The sequence below is a fragment of the Poecilia reticulata genome, linkage group LG14, assembly GCF_000633615.1.
Source record: "Poecilia reticulata strain Guanapo linkage group LG14, Guppy_female_1.0+MT, whole genome shotgun sequence".
Taxonomy (NCBI): Eukaryota; Metazoa; Chordata; class Actinopteri; order Cyprinodontiformes; family Poeciliidae; genus Poecilia; species Poecilia reticulata.
The window spans coordinates 27,860,234-27,874,839 of record NC_024344.1 but is presented as its reverse complement, the minus strand read 5'-3'; the positions used below and the strand labels follow the sequence as shown (position 1 = coordinate 27,874,839).

The following is a 14,606-nucleotide window of genomic DNA, read 5'->3' as shown; positions in this document are numbered from 1 at the left end:
CTAGATTATTGATTTTACTTATTTGATTATTTCTGCTACTGAATTAAGCTGTACTGACCCTTGCAAAATTGCCTTACTAATAAAATAATTAGCATTAAGAAAATCTAAAAGAGGTTGTGGACATTCAATTAATGAGTCACATTAAAGTTCTTTGATGGTTGTAAAATAGCTATGAAGTTTGATTCTGGGAGGAAAAAGTGGGAAATGTTTTCTAGGTGGGTGTTGCACAATAACACTGTTCCCCGTTGTTCTGTTCCTTGGTTTTCATCATTAAATTCATCATTATAAGCTTCATCTGGGTCAGCCTGCGTCTCGTCTTCACCACAACCAAACCAGTTTATGACGAGATGCGTTCCTTCTCTAACACACCTGGATCATTGACTCATTATAAGCCTCCACAGAACTGAGTTGCTGTTAATGAGGGAAGTCAACCTTTTGTCTGGTGTGTTTTAGCAGGGATGCATCTAAAAGTTGCAGTCTGGAGGACTGGACCTGGGCACTCCTGATTTGTACCGTCAATGTGGGCCGTTGAGGGTCAATATGCTGAAGTGGCCCTCTTTGACACCCCTGCGCTAGGAGTTGAATTATTCCAAATTTGCTGTGTACATTATATCCAATTTTTTTCACTAGCCGTTTTTATTTTTATCAACAGTGAACCCCGAAATTATTCAACCATTTCGATGCCTGCCTTAAGAGTAGCTGCAGCCTGCTCCCAGTTGTGGCCTGCAACATTGTCCAAGTCAATTCAAAAAGAAGACTATGATATCAATATGTTAAACTCTGAATATATTATCAAGAAGTTCACTAACATTTCCTTTATTGACCTGTCTTCTTCCACTCCCCCATCTCTCCCAGTCTGCTCCCAGTTCTCTAAGGGCGTGTACACCATCATGGGCCTGTATGACCGGAAGACAGTCAACATGCTGATGTCTTTCTGTGGCTCTCTTCACGTGTGTTTCATCACGCCATCATTCCCAGTTCAAACCAACAACCAGTTCGTCCTGCAGCTGCGGCCCCAGCTGCAGGAGCCCCTCATGGCCCTTTTGGAGCATTTCAAATGGAAAAGGTTTGTCTACATGTACAGCTCTGATTCAGGTGAGAGCACAAGACACAGCATGCAGGACAAATTGCTTTCATATGCTAATTGCACATTAATGCTTTACGCACTCCATGTCAGAGATTTCTGTGCAGAGATGCAAACTCTACATGGATAGTATGGAAGATTTAGTCATACACAATTCTGTCATAATACATTTCTTCTTTTGATCCTCCAATTTATGTAATATCCATCTCTAGCCAACTGTGACAAACAAGGAAACTAAAAAAAGGGAAAAGTCCTTGATTATCTGACATGACAGTCAATACTGTAACTGTAATGCCATCAGACCACCTCATCCATTAAATAACATATTTAATGGGTTTAGCTGTAAAATATCACATTTCTGAAAATGTTGTATCAAATTGATTGTATGTTACTATGAGCACTGGGTAATGTGGTTATAGGTCCTTTCACCAATCTGTCCCCATTTCATACACAAGCATAGCAATTTCATCTAACCTTCATTTTCACTTAAGAAACTGTTTTGTTCACATGTGACATTATATATACCAAGTTTAATAATAGTATTAGCTTAAGTTTGTCATATAAGAAAAAAGGTTTATAGTGGCAGCAGCATAGAATAAAAGGTACCATAAAGTTCACAGAACTAAATATACAATGAAAAAATAGAACTTTCCTAGTTCTACATTTTTAAAAATATTTTTCACATTAACTTCACAATGAAGGAGCAGCAACATAAAATATGTTTGACTGAAATGTAAATAGTGCAAAACAGATAAATGTGTCATGATAAACATCTTAATCATTTATGAGTAAAAAATAAAACACTGAATTATTATACACTTCATGCACTTATTTTATCATTATCTTTTAGACATTTGTGACAAATATTTAACATCAATCAAAAAAATTTGAATCAGGGATTTAACGTGGTGAGTTCTGCATTAAGGGATGAAATACTAAAATATAATTTAATCTATATTTATTAGTTTTTTGTTTTTTACTACACCTTATTTCTAATTGTTTTTACCACCCTTGAATATAGGAATGTTATTTAATCTCTATCTTGAATACATATTTTTTTGGAATCACAATTCTCTACATATGAATGGATTATACATTTACACAATTATTTTAAATTACTGGTTGTCAAAGTGGGTGACAAACATCTCTGAACTGATGCAGTTCAGTTTCTTTGGGCACCAAGTCTGTGGAAAAATGATTCAAGTTTCTTAGAAATACAACAACAAAGGGGAAAGTGGCCAGCATCATTAAGGTAAGGTTGAAATATTCTTACATGTCAAACAATTACCACACAATAGTTAAAACTTTGAATTTTAGTGAAATTATAAAATTTCAGCTCTTACTAAACATTTTATAATTTCATGTGTTTAATAAAATGACCCCCAGTCAAGCCTCAAGTATATCTGTACATTTGTGATTCCACTTCAGAGTCAAATTCTGTCTGTCAAGAAATGTCTTGAGAAGAGTCCTGATGAAAATAACAAGCAGTTTATTCAGTAACATCATTTCATGAATACAAACCTTTTCTCTGAAATATTCCCCACTGTCATGATCCGTGTTTCTGTGTTTATTTTTGAGTTTTTCTGTGTGATCCGGTTCCCTGTGAGTCCCGTCTCTGCGTCTTCCCCGCTGATTGTTTCCCAGGAGTGTCTCCTTCCCTTGATGACCCCATGTGTGTATTTAGTCTCACCTGTTGTCTGTGTTCCTCATGGATCCTTGTCTAATGTTGTCATGCGCAGCCTGTTTTCTCTGTGCCTCAGTTCTACGTTGTCCTGTTCTTTGTTAATTATCATTAAATTTATCATTCTCCATCTTCATCCTGGTCTGCCTGCGTCCACTTCCTCACCATAACCAACCACTTTATGACACCCACAGGAAGTTAAAATCTACAAATGAAGCCATTTTCTGAAATTCAGAGTGAATCTTATTTTCTAAAGGGGCCAGCATCATTATTGGATGCTACAGATTTGATTTTACAATAACAGACCCACTTTCAAAATATTCTATTATGTTATCTAACTAGCTATAGCATCAGTACGCAAAATTGCATTATACTGTCGATTCATGAATGCTTAATGAAATAAAGATCAGACTAAAAACTGAAATTATTTTAAGTTGAGAACATTCATTAAAATTATATTTTTATGATTTAATAACTGCCACATTTATGCCATCCTTATTTTCAGTTTCAACCCTCCTGTTGTCCTCGGGTCAAAATGACCGAGATTTGTATGTTTTTTCCCTATAGAAAGAAAATGAGGACAACAGGAGGGTCAGAAGAAATTACACAACAAAAATAAATATTAGTTTATTTCCAAAGTATAACCATACTATCACTGCTGCTGTGTTGTCATAACATTTTCATGTGACACAGAAGAACATTATCTTGTGTTCTGCCTTTTGCTGGATTTTCGACACGTGACCCGGATGACAGGTGTAATTTCGATGGTGGTCAGGAAACAGAGCAAACTGGATCACAGGGTGTACATCCCTGCTAATGCCCAAAATGGGCTGGCACAAAAGAGGTAGCTCGAAAAAATATGTGTATATTTAGGATATGATCCATATTGTCTCGGTAAAAAAAGACTTTTATAATCTTGAGGATTTACCCGGCTTTGAGGTGATCGACAGCTACTCTGATGCAGCAGACCTCATATTATTAAATAATAACTTTAATAACCAGATTAAAGTTATTATTAAATAATAACTTTAATAACCAGATTAAAGTTATTATTTAGTTTCAGGTTGGGGCAACCAATTAGAGTGAAAAGATGCAGTAAATGACTGTCGACTTGTTTCTTCCTGGGTGAGTAGTGAGTTGTGCTATTTAAAGTAATTAGTTTATGATATCAATGCTACGACTAACACAAACAACAAGCTAACCTGTTATTTCTATGTGCTTGCATCTACTTGTAAATTTATTTAGCTTATGAAAACCCAAATTCATGCTGCAGTCGTATGTTAATGTTCAGTCAAACTGCATTTCTGCAATGTTGGTCAACCATTTGCAGCGAACTACAGAAACACCATAACATGGTTTGACCAAGCTAGGGTGCGAAAATAATATAAATAATCTTATATGTGAATGCTTATTTTTCTAAGTAACTGTCCAATAAAATATCTGAAAATACAATTTAAACGACGCTTTTGTTACCTGTTAGAAAGAGACGCCGCAAACTGCCGTTGTTAGTTTTCACACCGCTTGTTTTTAGCTCTAGATTGTTGATCCACTTTTGTCATTTCTTTTCTGTAAGTTTTTTTTTTAATTAACTCTATTGTGAAACACAAAAATAATATTTATATTTCTCTCTATTATAAGTCCAGAGCCAAGGGCCCGCTTCATTTGAGAAAAGTGTTTGGGGGTGTGAGTGGTTCTGATTCACCATTTTTCCTATGGTATTGAAGAAAATACAAAATCAACTATAAAGGAAGATGTAGCATCTAAAATATGCATCACATGCTAAAATAAAACCATCTACGTTTGTCTCGTCTGATTTCCGTTTTTTTCTTCTTTTAATCCATCAGTTCAGTGTCATCAGCAAACCTAGTTGAAGGCATGTTGTGTCCTTTTGAATGATTTGCTGCATAGTATTTTTGTGTGTCTGCGTGTGTGTGTGTAGGGGTGTGTATGTGTGTGTTAGTGTGTGTGTGTGTTAGTGTGTGTGTGTGTGTTAGTGTGTGTGTGTGTTAGTGTGTGTGTGTATGTAGGGGTGTGTGTGTTAGTGCAGGCAGTGAAAATACACATCTGCAGTCTTGTCCTTTATCACATTAATATATATTCTGACCTTTAATCAGCTCACAATCAGATGTAAAAATTGTCAACTCTGACTCATCCCATAATCCTGTTGCCATGGTTACATCCTTACACTGTCAAAGCCTGTTTCCTTCCCAGCTCTGCGCAATTTGTACATCTTTTTTCTCGTTCTTCTTCCTTTGCCTTCCTTGCAGTTGGCCCATCTTAAAGTCTCGTCTTAAAGAGACGTTCATTTTTCTTCACAGTTTTGCAGCAGTGGGAAATCTTCAGAATTAAATGTACTAAAGATACATATTCAGAAGCCATGATGTCGCCACAGTTTTTGTCATAATTTTGACAGATTTGAAACAAGATGTTAACACACACTGTGTCATACACACACTTAATTTGTTTATTCACTGTCTGGCTTTAAATCAATCAAAAATGTCCCAGTTTAATTTCAGCTATGGCCACCAAAGTCATTGATGATTAATTTGAGAAAATGAAACACAGACTTTTGTATAACTAGTTTTTTTCAAACTTAGAAGTCAAAAAGGATTTAAGATCAGAAAGTGAGGGGATTGTTTTTGCATTCAGTGCATTTCACAAAGCCTTTCCTGAACACACTGATAAAAAGAGGAAGCTTTCTTTGATTGGACAGGAAGGGAATAATTTGATAATTTTTCTACTTTAGTTGTTAGAAAATCTGACATTAATTGCCGATTCAGGTGTTCTTGTGATGTTCTGTCCTCTTGTTTTCCTCTTTGGAATTTGATGCTTTGAAAATACTGTATCTTTAATTCCTGCTTTTGCTTGAAACTGGGATTTGTCAGCATTTTAAAAATGTAATTAATGCTGTCACATTCTAGGACCTGATAAATTGGATTATCATAAGTTTCTTGTCTTTTAATACTCTATTTTATTTGTATATTAATCTGCATTGGGAATCTTTGCATAATTCTCCTTACTGTCTAAAAAGCGTCATTTTTCACAGCCAATACTGTCTGGATTTAGGTTTTTCTGAGTTCTCTATGTTTAGTTTAGGTTTCTCTGTGTCTTATTTTGATCCTGTTCCCTGTGAGTCCTGTCTGCTCCCAAATTGTTTCCCAGGTGTGTCTAGTTCCCCTAATTACTCCCAGTGTATTTAAGCCCACCTGATGTCTCTGTCCTTTGTCAGATCCTGGTCAGTAGTTCTCAGTTGAACTGGATAGTCCTGAGGTTACCTGGCTCCATGTTCAGTCTTTGGTCAGTTGCTACCGGTATTTAGCTGTGTGCTATTATCTCTGCAGTGCTGCCTGATCTGGACTGTTTGAGCCACATTCATCATCATCTTCATCACTACCTGAGTCTCTGCATTCGTTCTCACCACCACAAACCAGACTCATGACAAATACATGTTGAATCTTACCAGTGACATTATGTCGTCTTTCTCTTTCTTTCCTTTTGCTGTATTAACCTCTTTTCACCTTTTTTAACTGTCCAGAGAACTGAAAGAGCTTTTACATGTTCCTCACTATCTAGAAGTCATTTTCTTCATTTTTATCTAGCTGGTTGGGTTACAGTGCCTTTGAGCAAGGCATTTAGTCCCTTGTGTAGGTTTAACAAGACAGCAAACTCCTAGAAAACCAACAACCAGAAAAATTGTATTTTGAGAAAAAAAAACCAGGAAGAGACGGCAGCTGAGGAATAAAGTGGAGAGCAGGAAGCATCGACCCGAATGAACAAACCGCGGGTAATTGAACATAAATCGTTTTTTCTTCCCCTCTGTGTGGTTGATGTAACTGCTGCTGCATCGCTAGTCTAACAAACCTTCATACACACAACATGCACTCGCACACTGTTACACACACATTATGCACCAGCAAACACAGTCAAAGCACTTTTTCTTCTGTTTGTGTTCAGGTTTAAAAAATGTAATTTTGCCTTCATGTTTAACCAAATGGTTCACAAAGACATTTATTAAACATTTTGTGTTTTGTTATCAACCTGGATGTCTGCAGGAGCTGAAATGGATTGTCTGAAATGTAAATAAAAGGTGGAAGTCAGTCAGGATTGGATTTTTGAAAAAGTATTTTAATGAACTGTTTGTGCCTCTTTCATAGTCTTTTTGATGTTTGTTGTTGCCAACTAGCTATAAAGGGAGTTTTATGGTTCCTAAATTATACTTTTTTAACCAAAATGTGATGACAGATCTTCATTCTTCCTGTATGTGGGTCTGAGAATTAGAAAATTGAGGGGATTTTATTGAACATAAAGTCCAGTACTGTCTTACTTTTGATGTTTTCCTTCAGAATAGTTCTTGTGTTTTGCGATACTGTGGAGTTCACACTTCAGTCTGCATTGTCAGAATAAAGTAACAACTTTACGTTTCTTGTGACATCACTTTCACATTTGCAGATGATCTAGGAATGCAGTTTCAGTGCTCTGAGTTGGTCCAGCCAGAAAGCATGTCAAGCCTCACTTTCACTTTTAGTTTCAAGCATCTGGCATGCCGATGTCAGCAAATCTTTATATGTGAAGGCAGTATTGAATAGGTGGAACAAGAAGTGAATGCTATAGTGAAGACTAATGTGAAAGTATGTTGTCTCATGAGGAAGTGTGACAGAGGCATTAATGTTCAAGTTTAATTTGAAAAATTAATATTTTTTACATGTTCTTTTTGGTGTTACCTTTGCTCCTTCTATTTTTTCTCTCCTTAGATTTTTTTGTCTTCATCCTGTTTTTTGCTATCCTTTTTTCGTACATTTTCCTTCCTCACTTTTTCTTTCCCCTTATGCATTATATTTATTGAAACAATAGAGCGAAATTGAAGCACCTTAGGATCTAGATGTAAATGAAGGGTCTAGATGAAGCCCTGTTTTAAAGTTTCTTTCATTCTGAGTGCTGTTTATTTTCATGCTCTCTTCTTGGTCCGGGTGGTTGATGTACTGTCACAGTTGTTTTCTTGCTCCGCTGTCTCTAATTGAATGTTGTACATTGTCATTAACACTTGGCAGGCAGGAAGAAGCCTCAGTTGTCCGTTTATGGACAGTAATGAGTAGCTGCCTTGTGGGGAAAAAGGGCAGTAAGTCCTTGGTGTCAGAACAGTTGGTGGTGAAACTTTTTGTTCTAAACATAATGTCGTCATTTAGCATATCTTGGCTTTACCAAATTTATCTCTTCATGAAAGCTATGTGGTGCTGAAAGAAAACTGCAGAAGGTTTCATTACTGCTTCAAAATCTAGATTTTAAGAGAAATTCATTTTTACAGCAAATTTTGTCAAAACTATCTTTAATTTCGCTTGAACAATTGTCTGGTCTAGTTTTTCAATCTATTGTGCAGCAATTTTACCAAAGCAATCTTGTGTAAGTTTCCAAAGAATATCAGTATGGGTATTTATATTACAGCACAATAACCACCCAAGACGAAAGTGGTAATAACTTCCATTTTGAGTATGAACTGATATGATTTTAGACTTGGACAGTAATCTGACCAGAGAAAAGGGGAAAGTGGGAGCAATTTGAGCCAAGTTTTGAATGAAGCTGTTGAAAGACAGAGAAAACTGGAAGATAAAAATGTGGATTCTTAATCATTTCTTTAATAGTTTTTGCTGTTGTTTTTATCATTTCTATTGCTTCAAAATAGAACAGTTGGTGTTAGATATTTTCATGAACTTAACAAGGGTTATTTTATGACAAACCTGAAGTGAGCAATGCCAAAAATAAGCACTCATGTTTGATTGGGAGCAACGACTCATAATAATTGACAGATGAATTATCTTCATCTTCCACTGTTTCATATTAAGCTCAGCAGCCATGAGAGATTCTAAAAATATCAAAGGAATTTCTGACCTATTTATTCAATGTTTTTAAAAGAAAAAGTAAATGATAAATAAGTTGCTAAGAAAGACATTAACGATACAAATTGCTGTGTTGATTGTTTCAGTTATACCAATACTATATGTTAAACTTTATTTATTTACTTGTGGTACATGGACTTGGGCAGAATGTTTCTAACAATCTATGTTGTACAGTATCTGATTCTTTACTGCAATGGTTTGACATTTCATGAGTTTAATATCAGATCTATGTCAGATTTTGATCTGCCATCTGTTCTGTGACATTCTGGTTGTAGCTGTGTTTGTATACAGAACAGAAAAGAGAGATGTTGTGATTGATTGAGTTGGATAGTATGAGCAGGAGCTGATATTGTTTCCATAAATGTCTATAAGGAATGCTTTCATTGTTGCAGCGTCTAGAAATGCTGGACCTCGTTGGATTCTGTAACCTGCTGTAGGCTAATAAGACACCCAGACGGCTGTCTTGGCAAAACCATCCTTGTCTGACTTCACAAATTCTTCTCTCCACAGTCTGCCGCTATACTGAATTGATCAGTTTTCTACTTCCTGCGCTGAATATTAAAGTGTTTTGTTGTTATTCAAGCGTAAAACAACTAATGAGCTGATTGATACTGGATGGAGCTGTGGATATCTGTAGTTTTCAAAATAATTTTACCTTAACAAGAGTGAAGGCTGGTGTGTCTAGCTGTCACACTATTGTTTGAATTCATTTTTTTTTACTTGATGTGATTTTGATATAAATTTATGTATAGTTACTTAGGTATATACATTGATTTAATGTTCAACTTTACTCGTGTCACGTTGTTAATGAGCTTCTACACCTGTTTACTTGCATCCCTTCCATTTTTTGCACAATATTTTTTGATTTTCATCTGATTTGTTATTTTAAAAAATGATCAATTTGAATATACCCTAGACAAATTGATCTGAGAGAAGCCTCCATTACTGCTGATGTTCTAAATGTGTTCAAGTGAATGTTTTTTATTTTTTAATTGATCTCAGTTCAGATAAGGAGGCAGAAAAGTTGAAAAACTTGGACTGACAAAACTTATTTGACAATTCTGATCTAAGGCAGTTTATTTCTATTCCTCAGTAAAAGCTGACTTCCTGAATGAAAACAAAGCACGTCTGCTGCCCTTTGGTGTGAAGAAGCTGCCTTCTAGAATTTCATTCAGGGTCGGCTCCAGCCTGAGGCACACGGCAAATATCACAAGTCGGTCTCCCTTTTTAAAAATGGAAGAATTGCTCAGCATTCGGTTTGATGAGCCACTTCCTACTCAGCTTCACATTAAAAACTGTGATATGTGAATAAATACTATATAAGGGTGAGAGCTGCCAACATGGTTAAAAATGAAGACCACCAAAATATAAAACCTATACAACTGAGAACTAACAAGTTAAAAAAACACCATAAAAAGGACTGGTGATTTGTTAGCTATTCATTCAACATCATAAATCAAGTCTTTATTATTCGGTTTTTGCAATTTGACTAAACTAAAGACAGATACTGATAAAGAAATGAAACATGCCCCCACCTTCCACGCTGCTTGCATGTAATTCAGAAAGATGTTTGTTCTGGATTTCTTCCTTGGAGGTTATCCAGGCATGTTCCACTGGGAGACCAGGAGATAAACCCAAAGCGCAATGGAGGGACTCTGTTGTGTAATACCTATGGATCTGCAGATCATGTCATTACTGCCAACAATCTTGCATTTTGATTTTATTTGGAGAATTTCTTTGCAATCAGTGTGAGTTTGTACAATTTTCATAATTTAACTATTTTCAGGGTAACTGCTTGAGCAGGATATGCATTAAGCTCTCATTATCTTAGTTCATTCAAACTGTTTAAGCAAAAACTGAACTTTTAGATGACACAATTTCGAATATAATATGTAAATAAGTATATTTTATTACAGTTACTGTATCCAATATTACAGTAAAATAAAATGTATTCAACACTTACAGTATCTAATCTGTGTATTAAGATTTCCAACCTGGGAATATTCAAAAAGAAAAATCAAATAGCAAACCAACCTTTAAGTAAAAAGCACTTCTTATAGACAATAAGAACAATGCTCAACATAAATAACGAAAACAGACATAAATAACGAAAACAGAACCTAAGCAAGCTAACAAAGACGAAACTGTCATGAGGCGGTGGTTAGTGGTGAGTAGAAACGCAGGCAGGAACCAGGATGTAGCGAAAATGATTAATTTAATGACAAAACTAACAAGGAACAACGGGGAAACAGCACGAGGAAAAACTGGTAGCACGGAGACAGGTAACATCAATGAGCATTCAATTGACAATCAGTAGACAAGGACCCGACGAAGAAYACAGACAACAGGGGAGACTAAATACACACGGGGCAATCACGGGAACGAGACACACCTGGGAGACAATCAACGGGGAAAGACGCAGAGACAGGACTAACAGGGAACAGAATCACACAGAAACTAGAAAATAAACACATAGAAACACGGATCATGACAGAAACAAACAACCAAGATACTAAACTAAACAAGGATGCACATGGTATGTAAATGAAAAATAAAAAGTTATAATAGGTGACCTTGGTTTGAAGGACTTTTCTTAATGAGAATAAAAATGAACAAGACTTGGCAATAACTTTGATTTACCATTTCAATAATGGCTCTTGCTCATGAGATAATTAATAGCACTAAGACTGGAGCTTATGAGACTGTGCTAACATTTGCAGGTTCAAACTAAACTAGAAAATTTTAATTAAATGAAGGTTACACACACTGTGATGGACTGGCAACCCATCCAGGGTGACCCCTCCTCTCACCCATTGACAGCCAGAGATAGGCACCAGCACCCCTCCTGACCCCAATGGGACAAGTGTGTAAGAGGATGGATGGATGGATGGATGGATGGATGGATGGATGGATGGAACACACAATTGGACAGCAAGAGAAGATTCTTGCATCAGGTTTTCTAGAAAACCTACTGATGCTTCTTCTAAAGACAGTTGAATATCATCTGCAGAGAAATGAAGTGTGATTCTGAAACAAACAGACAATAGGAAATTTGCAGATACCAGAGGATCAGAAGATCTGCATGTAACAGTTCTTCGAATCCTTTTACAGATTTGTGGGTGAATTGATTAATTTAGTCTTCTTCAGGTCTGACGGTGCTGCAGAGGATCCTTGATACAGCAGCAGAGCGCAGTTGGCAGGTTACCTCCGCTAACTTGGACACAATGACGGAAAAGACCTTCATCAAACTCCTGGCCGATCTTGACTACAAGGAGGATTTTCATATCATCATTGACTGTGAACTGGAACGATTGAACAACATCCTCCACCTGGTAAAAGGCTCACTGATTAACACATTTTTCCCCATGAGATTAAAACTAAAAACAAGTATTTGTCAATGTAATTTTCATGTACATTAAAAGTTTTGCTCTGTGGGGGTTAAACCAACCATTGGTTTACTTGTGGCTCCATGTAATTTCAGGTTTGAACCTTTTATCTGATTGCTGTTAACTGAGAAACTTTGGAATAAACCTTGGTAATGTCATGTAAAGGTACTTGTTCATTTATTAGAAGTTAGCTACAGATTATATCCAGACCTTAGCATCCATGAATGATACATGGGAGAGGACAATAAAACAGCTCCTAGAGAAGCAAGCCGAGTGCAAAGAGCTAGTAGAACAACAATCTCTGCCATCACGCAGAATTAAAATGCATAATTTTCTTCAAAAATTTCTTCCAAAAGCACTTTGTCTTGAGTATGTGGTGAAGTGCATGAATTCATGGAAAATCAATGGTCTCATTGGCTAAAAACCAAAAACAGCACATGTTGAATCACGTTGTAAACACAGTGACTCAGTTGACTCATAACTGCCATTACAGAAAAACTTGCAACACAGTTCACTCTATTTAAGTTCATCTCTTGCTGCTTCAACAAGGGTCAACAGTGAAAGTAGCAACCAGGTTCTTCTAATTGAATGTACTTGATTAATTTATTGTCATCAGTGTGACCTCCTATATTAGAATAGTTTGCCGTTCTGGAACTTGTGTATTAACACATTCTGAGGACATAAACTATGACCTTGGAAAAGCAGTTTCTATTACACATTAATCTGGAAAATATTCCAAACAAAAAGGTTTCAATTGCCAATGTTTCCAGTGCTCCCAGCAAATTGACTGTGAATTCAGAACATGCTAATATCAGATTAATAATGAAACCTCCAACAGATCAATCTCTGCTGGGCTTTGCACAGTAAGTTTGCATATTAAATGTTAGGTTAGGTTTATAGTTTTTGGTCATAATGCACTGCACCATATTTGGACAAAACCCAAAGCAACATATGAGTAGAAATATCTCAAACAAACTGTCAGCCAGGGTGGTGGAGGGCTGATGATTTACGATTTCTGCCTTTTTATATGCCAAATTATTGTACAGTAAGATAGCAAGATAGATAACAGATGTCCAAAGGCTAACAATAAATGAACTGAAAATAAATGAACTGAAAGAAAACATGCCAATTTAGAGAAAAAATGTTTTTTGATTTAAAAAAAGTATTTTTGTTGATGTGTTTTATTTTGGAAACACTTTTTTCAAATCTCATGAGTCACATGATCAACAGCTGGATGTTAACTACTGACATAAACCACGAAGAAACACAGCAGTAAGTGGTAGGAGGATGATGGTTTGATCTCAGAGCATCACACAGTTCATAAAGAATGGTCTGTCATGCGAAAGTGTTGAATCCATAGCTCTTCTGTCAAATCGCCTGCTACAATTTTCCTCAAAACACGTTAGATAGTTGCTGCCAGATATAAGAGGCTTGTCACTCCTGGTCCTGAATAAGATGCCGATGGCTGTTCTGATGACTGATAGATGAGGGAGTGCCATGGCTGAATTATGACTAAATCTCATGTAATAGTGACTTTATCATGTGAACTAGATTATTCAAATGTGATTTTAATTACATTTTTTATTTATTGGACACACTGAAATTGAAAATTGTGTTGTTTTTTTTACATTAGCAGAACAGTGGCAAAGAACACATTTGTCATGGAAAAGCAGCTTATAGTTTACCTCACCTCTCAACCAATGACTGCTGGAGACAGGGAAGAACCTGCAAGGACAGGCGGGTAAAGACTATGGCTGGATGGATAGTTTGTAATTGGCTCACTGTTTTAGAATCTCCAAAGTGAAAAGATAAATGTAAGTATATATTCTAACAGATCGATGCAGCAATGATCTGCTGACCCGATACAAAACCAGGATGAGAGGCGTTAACACGCAGCAGTCCATGCTGTAATAACCAGATGGCAGACAAAGATTAATTAGGCATTAAATTAAATGACATTTTAAAAAGACTGATAAACCAGAACAGGCTTGAAAAACGAGTGAGTTTTCTGCTGCATTGTCACTATGTGGTAAAAACTGACCACTTCTTTATTTTAGCCTCAAAGCAGCTGTACTGGAGTCTGTTTATCCTCCTTTCTTCCTTTGGAGAGCAGCTGTTGTCTGCCAGCTGCTAAGAGCCCATTAGTGCTGGTGTCAGTTTGACAGGACTGTCCAAACAAGCAACTTCTCTGAAACTACATCACAACACAGTAAATAAGGCTGACTGGAAAAGGAACAATATTTCCTTTCAGATTAGCAAGTGGAGCTGATGTTTACTTTAAAATGATTCAGTGCTGTAGATAGTTATGAGTGAGGATGTCTCTGCAGCTATGAGCTGAACTAGAAACTAAACCAGTGGTTCTTATCCTGGGTTGGATCGAACCCCAGGGGTTCGGCGGAGCCTCTGCGTGGAGGTAAAGACACACTTGTGTAAAGTCGTGATGACGCCCCGCTTTGCCATCACTTGCTGCAGAGGATCACGTTACATTGCTTAGCCAATCAGAGGATCACGTTACATTGCTTAGCCAATCAGAGGATCACGTTACATTGCTTAGCCAATCAGAG

The 14,606-nt window shown here is 36.6% G+C and overlaps 1 protein-coding gene across 6 annotated transcripts in view; it reads left to right on the top strand.

Annotated features, from left to right (window-relative positions):
• gria1b (glutamate receptor, ionotropic, AMPA 1b) overlaps nt 1–14,606 on the top strand; it is a 192,890-nt gene that overhangs the window by 103,524 nt on the left and 74,760 nt on the right. For all 6 annotated transcript variants that reach the window (XM_008428690.2, XM_008428691.2, XM_008428689.2 and 3 more), the window contains exons 3-4: nt 856–1,095; nt 11,804–11,988. In XM_008428690.2, the coding sequence (XP_008426912.1) occupies nt 856–1,095; nt 11,804–11,988 (425 nt within the window). The remainder of the gene's footprint in view (nt 1–855; nt 1,096–11,803; nt 11,989–14,606) is intronic.